The sequence below is a fragment of the Lycium ferocissimum genome, chromosome 11 (genome assembly GCF_029784015.1).
Source record: "Lycium ferocissimum isolate CSIRO_LF1 chromosome 11, AGI_CSIRO_Lferr_CH_V1, whole genome shotgun sequence".
NCBI classification, from domain to species: Eukaryota; Viridiplantae; Streptophyta; class Magnoliopsida; order Solanales; family Solanaceae; genus Lycium; species Lycium ferocissimum.
Window position 1 is genome coordinate 24,047,930 of NC_081352.1, and position 9,725 is coordinate 24,057,654.

General features: G+C 35.1%; 1 protein-coding gene across 1 annotated transcript; it reads right to left on the reverse strand.

Moving 5' to 3' along the window:
• Positions 1–342: 342 nt before the first annotated feature.
• On the reverse strand, positions 343–4,339 carry LOC132036433 (probable NAD(P)H dehydrogenase (quinone) FQR1-like 2). The gene is made up of 3 exons (XM_059426773.1): positions 3,883–4,339; positions 1,873–2,010; positions 343–837 (listed from the first exon to the last, which is right to left on the reverse strand). The coding sequence occupies exons 1-3, from the start codon at positions 4,239–4,241 to the stop codon at positions 609–611; spliced, it is 726 nt and encodes a 241-aa protein (XP_059282756.1). The 5' UTR covers positions 4,242–4,339; the 3' UTR covers positions 343–608.
• Between the last annotated feature and the right edge of the window lie 5,386 nt (positions 4,340–9,725).

Here is a 9,725-nt window from a genome sequence, read left to right on the forward strand (position 1 = left end):
AACATTGATATGTGCTCGTGTTTAGTTTTTCACACACACCACAACCTTTAGTGGTGTATATAGATTTGTTGAAATAAACAAGCGAGAGCAACTCTAAATCACCTTTTTAGATGCACAAAGCTAAAACGACAATTCAACTTTGGTTCTGCACTTGTACAACATATTATAAAAGGTTTAATATATTAATAATGAGCCGAAGGTCTATTGAAAATCGTCTCTTTACCACCCCACCACCCCCCCCCCCCGCACTCAAAAACGAGAAGGTAGAGATAAGCCTACGTATATCTCTACCTCCCCAGGGTTTCCCACTTGTGGATTGTACTGGGTATGATGTTGTTGTTATTTAATATATCGATGAATATCCCTAAAAACACATTGAATTGAAAATGAATATGGAACCATTAACCATCAATAATCTTTAGCACAAGGAAAATGGTTGATAAACTGATATTCTGAGGCCAAAGCAGGGAAAATGGTGGAGCCAATAAACAATCTATAGTCTTAATAATGAAGATCTATGATCATCTTCATGACCAATCCCATTCCAATAAGAATGAAAAATTAACCAATTTCAGAGTAAAATAAAACATATTGAGGAACTTTCCTCATCAACCATGAACCAACTTCTTGACTACTGCAGCCATATATTTGCCCTGATGTTCTGCCAATGCCAGCTCTGTTTCAGTAGCTTTTCTTGAACCATCTCCGGCGAAAACTCCAGCACCATAAGGTGAACCTCCTCGGACGGAGTCCATGTCGAACATGCCAGCTCCGAAAGTGTAACCAATTGGAACAAACAGCATTCCGTGGTGTGCTAGTTGGGTTATTGCTGTCCAACTGCAAATAAATACTTATAATTACAGGTGGCAAAATTAAACTCGTTTAGTAACGTAAAAACTTACCCGTTTTCGATATTTATATCAACTCAATAAATATATAACACACTATGTTGCTCGGACTCTATGTCGATGGGTACGTGTGGGATTCTTCAAAAGTAGTGTATTTTTTGGAGAATCCGACACGAATACGGCAGCATTTTTGGAGAGTCCGAGCAACATGTTAACACATGTCTTAACTTACACTCTTAGTGTTAAATTGTAGTTAGTTAATAAACGTCCTAACCTTAATTTTTATTTAATCATGGTAAAATAGTACAGTTCTGAGTAAACACCGGGTGCAGGCAAACTTTTACATTTTTTTCTTGCTTTTCAGCTGATGTTCTGTATTTGTATTGGGGCCCGACTAAATTCAGAATCGCGTTCCGAAGTCCAACATTGTTGAGAAAGCGTTTCGTAACAAAGGCGAATCAATAATCGAGGTTCGAACACGAGACGTCAAGTTTAGGATGAAAGTACTTACCACTCCACGACAACCCTTGTTGGTAAATTTTTACATTTAGTAACCATCCAAATGTTGAAGGGGAGCCTTGGCGTAACCGGTAAAGTTGCTGCTATGTGACCAGGAGGTCACGGGTTCGAGCCGTGGAAACAGCTTCTTGCAGAAATGCAAGGTAAGGCTGCGTACAATAGACCTTGTGTCCGGCCTTTCCTACCCCCCGCATAATCTTAGTTCTTTAGTGCACCGGGTCTTTCCCTTAGTAACCATCCAAATGTAAAGGTGTTGGACTTATGAACCATTTGTTGATTTGACTCAACGGGATGAACTCAAAATGATCCATCAAAATATTGGATCAATACAAATTATACATTCTAATTCGACGAGTCAAAATGCAACTCAAATCCAAACATACAAAATCTAATTTTTATCTATATGGTTAGACATCAATTCGTTCCATGACAAGTTTGCACGAATAAAAACATTTAAACATCTAATCAGATAGAGAAATATTTAAACGGAGATAAGGGAGCATACGCAGTGGTTTCCTGTCCACCTCCTTGAGATCCAGTACTCACAAAAAGTCCAGCAGGCTTTCCAGCAAGCTTCTGCTCCTTCCACAAAAGTCCAGTTGAATCAAACAAGGCCTTCATCTGAGCCGCCATGCAACCAAACCTACATATAGGCGAATCAAGAATTTGAAACCAGCAGACTCAAGAGTGTAATATTTGTGTATGTATACATAATTCGAGCTAGAAAAATGAGTTCGTTGAACTAGAGGTGGCAAATTCAACCACACTATTTTAACCACACTAAAACGCCCCCAAACTTGGCACGAATTGTAACTTTAGTCCCCAAACTATTGATGCACTTCAAGACACCCCTAAACTTGGCAAAATGGGTTTTAATTCATCCCGAGCTGCCACGTGGCATAGCAAGTGTAGTCACACGCCACCATGCGCGTGATGTGCCACGCTCGCCTTTTTTTTTTTTTTTTTAAAAAGAAAAATCAATTTTGGAAAATTCATAAAAAAAGTATAAATTTTTAAAATCAGAAAAAAAACTAATTTTTTAAAATGTGGAAAACCCATTTTTTTTAAAAAATAAACTGACTAAATTTTTTATTAAAAAACTGAACTTCTTAAATCTTGAAAACTGAGAGACCCGTTATTTAAAAAAAAAAAAAAAAAAAAAAAAAAAGGGAAAATTTATTTTTTTTAATTTAAAAACTTGGACTTTTTAACAATCTGAAAACTAAATAAACTCATTTTTCTAAAAAATAATGCGAAAAATTGAATTTTTGGTTAAAAACACGAACTTTTTTAAAATACGGGATACCGATTTTTTTTAAGAATAAAGTGGAAAACTGATAATTTTTTTCTATATTTAAAAACTAATCTAATTTTCAAGGATTATTTTTTTTTTAAAAAAAATGGGTTTTCTACATTTTTAAAAAAAATCAGTTTTCCAGTTCTTTTTTAAAGAAGTGTCTTAAAAGAATCATGAAAATCTGGATTTTTTAGGACACTTTAAAAAAAATATCAAGTTTTCATTTTTTATAAAAAAAAAAAAAATCCATTTTTTACGTATATTTTAATTAAAATTGTAGTTTTTCGCTTTTTTTTTAAATCAAATATTCCGCATTTAAAATAAATATTTCATTGTTCGTATTTTTTATAAAAAAAATCAGTTTTACATTTTTTTTCAAAACAATTTATCTATGTGAAGGACACATAGGATGAAAATGCCACGTGGCATTAATATTTTACGCATGGAGGCCACATAAGCCTTATTTTTACGGAAATGACCCGCGAGTGACTACACTCACTCGGTCATGAGCTCTGGGTGTAATAAAACCCATTTAGAAAGTATAGGGGTGTGCAAGCCCATCAATAGTTTGGGGTTAAAGTTGCAAAACGCGCGAGTTGTGCGTTTTTAGTTAAGCCGTTAAAATAAGAAACAAACATATAAAATCACTCCCCCCCGCCCCCGCGCCCCGCCCGCCCTTCTTCGACTCTGCCCTAAAGAGTAACTAGGACCAATCTAGTTACGTTTTTATGTTTTAATTGAACACTATTTATTTTTTAATTGTTCTCGAAGGATAAGATTATTCTCTTTACCAAACATAAGCAGATTCTAACTAGAAAAGAAAAATTCAGTCCCTTTCTAAGAGTGAAATGGTGGGACTCCTTGTTTGATTTTTTGGAATATCCTCCCTAATAATTTAAGAAAATTACATTAGTTTTTCTTTTCTTTTCAATAAGCAAAATAAAAAGGAGGTAAAGTTATTAGGTCATGTCGGACGGATTAGAACATGACCTGTTATTTTATTCAACACATTTTAACTCAAGTAAATTTTAAATCGGTTGGATCATGACTCGTTTATCAATTTGACCTGCCTAATTAAATTCGTTTCAATTGTTTAATTTGACACCTTTTAATATGCATATATTCTAAATAAGTTCTATGTATGTATATGTAACTTGAATTAAAAGTAATGGATTTAGTTATACTTCTAAAACTTGTCATAAATCCTCCTATACATACCTGGTGGGAAATCCAAACAAGAATCCATCAGCATCAGCAAGCTGTGACGGAGATGATATCTCGGGAATAGAGTCATCCTTAGGTGGGGCCTGCATTTGGACAAGAACATCCTCTGGCAATGTTTCAGGGACTCTATACAGTACCCCTTCAACTCCATCAACTGTCTCTATTCCTTTCTTCATCATCTTTGCTAAGCTCTCCACGTGTCCATACATAGAATAAAACACAATGAAAACTTTAAGGCTCTTATTATTGGTAGGAGAAGGAACATTGATGGAATTTTTTGCAGAACTAGCATATTTATTTGAGGATTTGGGAATCTTGTTCTTGCTAACAACACATCCACCACCTTTTCCCATGATGTCTTTTTTTTTTTTTTGGTTGTATGAATTAGAAAAAAAGGGGAAATTGAGGAGATATTTAAGGTGGAAGATTTGGAAGAAACTAGAATTGTTTTGAATTGTGAGCTATAGTCTATTTTTTGAGGAAAAATGAATTGATCCTTTATATTTGAGAGTAAGTTTAAAATAGGCCTTTAGTATGCACTGAACAGTTTTGGTTCTTTAAGTTTGTCAAAAGTTTAACAGTTTTAGTCTCCGTCAAATATTTAATGAATTATGTTCGTTAAATTTGACGGAAACAATGGGAAAAAAGATATAACCTTAAACATCAAGAAAGTCTCATTAAATCTTAAAATATGTTATGCAAAAAAACTGTAATAGACACTAAAAAGTTTTTTTTTTTTTTTTTTTTTTAAAAAAAAAAAAAATAAGACATTGCACCTCTATTTATTTTTTAGAAATAAAAAAATAACAGAAACTACAAAAAATGTATCTCTAAATGTAAATGCCCACTAATCGTTTTTCCTACTATTCCCATAAAGCTAATCGACAGATTTCAGATAATATCTAACGGAGACGAAAAGTTTTAACGTTTGGCGAACAAAAAGTACCAAAACTGTTTAGTGCATACTTAAGGAATTATTTTAAATCTATCTTAAAATATAAGGGACCATTTTTTAATTGTGTACTATATTTACTAAGTTAAATCAATGTGAAAATTAAGGCATAATGACTTTTCCATTTTATACTTGAGAAAGAAAAGGAAGAGTATTTATTTAACCTTAAAGAAGAAAATGGGACATACCATATCCAGTAAAGTTAATTTCTGTCATTACTACGCCACTAACCGTATTCACACTTAACCCTACTCATCATCACTGTCATCATTATGATCATTACATTCTAACAACTCTGGTCTTAGTTGGCCAGTCCCATCAAATTTCTTTTTTCCCCCAAATTTTAACTTTTAAATACTGATCTAAATAACATTAGTTTATTTAAAATCAAATTAAAGATAATTGTTTATAATTATCTTTAACATTTCACATTGATGCATAACGGATGAGACACTTTTAGGGGGACGGGACGATTCCTTAACGGGATAAGGGAGGACATTAGAAAGCTAGGATTAGCGGGATGAACCCCTTGGCCTGGCCCAGCCCGGCCCACTAACTAAGGGGCCGGGACGGGTCGGGGTTCATAGTGAGATTTTTTATTTCGTTTTAAATTTGTATTAAATTAAATATTTAAGCACTAAAAATTATAAAAAGATGATAGTGTGATATAAGACTACACACATGAACACAAATTTAGGATAAATTTCAAATTTAAATTGATAACATTATAAATTCAAAACATATAACATGATTTTTGTAATTTAAGCGGGACGAGACAATTTTAGTGGGACGGGACGGACGAGACGACTTCTTAACGGGATAGGGGACCGGAACGTTAGTGGGACAGGACAGGGGGGACGAACCCCTAGGTCCATCCCCTTTCCCCACCCCACTAAGCTAATGGGACGAAACAAGACAGGATGAGATGGTAGACAGCCTTAAGTGTGTCTTTCTTCGCGCTATTATCTTTTTCTCTGGCAGATTGCTTTAAAAAAAATCCAATTTCAGCATGAATTATTAATTGCACACTTACCTGTTTGGATATAAGTTTTTCCTCTTTTTTTCAAAAAAATAAAATAATCAAAGTACTGTTTAGTATAAGCATTTGAATTTTTTAATTAGATTATGAGTTTTTAAAAAATTTCATTTTTTTTCCACTCACAAAACTTTAACTTTTTATCAAGTGAAATACTTGTCCACACACAACTTCAAATTTAATTTCAAATACCACTTTTTAACTTCAACTTCAAATGCTACTTTTTCTTTTTTTCCAAATATCACTCAATCTATATCCAAAAGCCTACCAAACTATTCATAATCTTTATTACCACCGGACTTGGATACTCAATAGGTAGAAACTATTTTAGTCTTAATGGTGGACGGATTAAAAATGTAACCATTTCCTTAAATTCACCATAACCAAAACTAGAGAGCCGTGAATGTGGCCTTGATAACTAATTCCTTGATGGTTTTCCTAGCCTATTATCTGCTACTTGCAACGACTTTGATTCCTTTCTAGATCATTCATGTATTGAGTCATGCTGACACATATTTAAAAGGAAATTTTACATGGCATAATTAATTCTAAGAGGTATTTATGTTTAATAACTACTAAATTTAATTACTCTTCGTAGCTATAGTGAATTTTCAACTTTCATACCGTAGCTATACCGGTAACATGCGATTACTAGCTTCAATCAAGCGTAACATACGTCCCTGTATCCCACATTCAGCCGTTTCTTCCGCTTTCAACACAACTTCTCTCACTTTCTCGCTGTTTTGAGGTGCCTTCCATCTACTATCACAATTGGTCTACAACACTCTAAACATTTTATAAATGCATATAGTGATATAAATAGATACAGGAACTCATTTTCGTGGGATTTGCGCATTGTTATATGTGAACCAGGGTACGTTTTATCCATGATGTATAGGTATCCCGGTAATTTATTGTAAGAATCTGTTGGTTCTGTCCTTCATAGGCCTTTCTTTAGCGCGCCAAGCCAACATGTATGACACCTCCACGCCAAATTCATTTTTGACATCCTCCATACTATATCCATAGGGGTGTATTTCCTCTTATAATTGGCTATTTTTGGTTTAAAAATTCCACCCATCAACCAACTTGTTGCATGGCGTTGTGAATACACCTTATCCTTCAATGGACATGTATGCTTATTGCGAAACTCTCTAACTCTGAACATTTCAGATTTACCAACACTTGACGCCCTGAATTTCCATTCACATTCTTCGGATATGCATACAAGTGTATAACTATAGAAACAAATTTGAATACACAGACATTCGGTTGATAACTACAGATACAAATTTGAATACAATATCAATTTGTATCTGTAGTTATACGCTTGTATGCATATCCGAAGAATGTGAATGGAAATTCAGGGCGTCAACTGTTGGTAAATATGAAATGTTCAGAGTTAGAGAGTTTCGGAATAAGCATACATGTCCATTGAAGGACGAGGTGTATTCACAATGCCATGCAACAAGTTGAATGATAGGTGAAATTATTAAACCAATAATAGCCAATTATAAGAGGAAATACACCCCTATGGATATAGTATAGAGGATGTCAAAAATGAATTTGGCGTGGATGTGTCATACATGTTGGCTTGGCGCGCTAAAGAAAAGGCTATGAAGGAGTTAAGGGGGAACCAGCAGATTCTTACAATTAATTACCGGGATACCTATACATCATGGATAAAACGTACCCTAGTTCACATATAAGAATGCGCAAATCCCACGAAAATGAGTTCTTTTATCTATTTATATCACTATATGCATTTATCAAATGTTTCCAGTGTTGTAGAGCCATTGTGAAAGTAGATGGAAGGCACCTCTAAATAGCGTGAAAGTGAGAGGAAATGTGTAGAAAGCAGAAGAAACAGCTGAATGTGGGATACATGACTGTACGTTACGCTTGATTGAAGCTGTTGACACCCAATTTTGTCCTCCGTTATTTCAATTTACTTCCTTGGGCTTTTAAGTTTATTAACGAGCTAAATACTTTGTTTTCACTACTATTTTTATTACTATTAACCTCGTCACTTTCATTACTTTATCACAAATTTTAAATAGTTCGTCATCGTTTCATTTTGGGATTTGTACTCGTTAAATTAATTTTACTTTATTAAATCTTTTAATTACTATTTACCTTCACATAATATATATTGTGCTAGATATTAAGTTAAAAGCCCAAGAATAATTAATTGAAGGAAGGAAAGGGCCATATTTTCGAACCAACATTTGAAGCCCAGATGTAAATTTAATAGCCCAAACGGACCAGCCCACTAGCACCAAACTTACCCGACCCAGTCCGGTCCATTTCCCTTTCATCAGCCTTTGTTGGAACAAAACCTAGCTTTCCTAATCTCTTTCTCTTGATTCACGCCGCCGCACCTCTCCCTCGCCTCTCTCTCTCTCTTCCTTCCTCCCTCCTCCATTTCAAGCAAAATCCAAACCGTGCTCAACCATGGCAGAGTTTTGCCATGCTATTCCCGTGCAACATCACTATTGTTGACACCCAATTTTGCCCTCCTTTATTCTAATTTATTTCCTGGAGTTTCTAAATTTATTAACAAGCTAAGTATTTCGTTTTCACCACTGTTTTATTTTTTCTACTACTATTTACTTTCATTACTCTATTACAAATTTTAAATGGTCCGTCATCGTTCATTATTTGTACTCGTTAAATTAATTTTTACTTTGTTAAATCATTTACTAATTACTATCCAATTTCACACAGTATATATTAGAAGCTAAAAATAGTGTTTTTCGGACCAATAGTTGAAGCCCATTTTCTCCACCCAACATTCGTCCGCTCCGGCCCACTCCTAAAACTACCCGACCCGGCCCACGTCGTTATTTCCCCTAAAAAATAGAAATAAAAAAAACAGCCCTAATCTTTTTCTCTTTTCTCTCTCACAGCCGCTCCTCCCATCTCTTCACCCACTGCTCTGTCTCTCCCTCTTCACGCCTCACCCGTCTTCATCTCTCCGCCCCATTTAGCAAAAAACCAAAGCACCTTTAACCGATCTCGTTTTGTGTCACACCATTTCCATGCAAAATCGTCCTTTCCTTCTGCTTTACCTGCTCGTTCTGCCATTGAAAGGGAAAAGCCTTCCCATTTTTCGCTTAAAACATGACAGATTCACAAAAGAACAAAATCGATCCACCTCGGGTAACACCCGAATCAACTCACGTGAACAATGCTCAGATTTCAACGGTCACTTTTGGGTTTGTGTTTCAAAAATCAAATTCAACATCCCGCGCAAAAAGAAGTGAAAAACCCTAACCTTTTACCCCTATAAATACCCACAAGAACACCACGAAAAAGGGGGGTTTTTGGTTTTTCGGAGAAAAGGGGGGTTCTTTTTCAGCCACCCTAATTCTTCCAAAATCTTTACATCTGAAAAAATAGCCATAGTCCCACTACAAAAGAACTGTCAACATATTATCATTTTTAAAACTTATGGTCTGAAACTTTACTCATTTTTAATCGGGTTCGAGTTCGTTCGAGTTCGAGCGTAGATTCGAGACCTTCGACGCCCCATTTCACTGTACACAAAACAGGTCAGTGCAATTTCCTCCCCGTTTTTTGGTTCGTTTTGATTTTGACGCATGTTGTATTCTTCGTTTGCTGTTCGCAGTACTTTCAGGTTCGAATCGAGTGTCCTGCTAAAATTTGTTTGTCTAACATCATAAATAAGAAGTTACATTTAGTTGGTACTCGTTTAGTATGCCCAGTGACTCATTGGAAATATGTCTTAAGAGCTCCATTTGATGTAAATACGAGTTGTTCCCTGTGGGTAGTTAAGTCTAGTTCGATTCTGTTCAGTGAAAGTCCTGTGCTTATTTGGTGATTGAT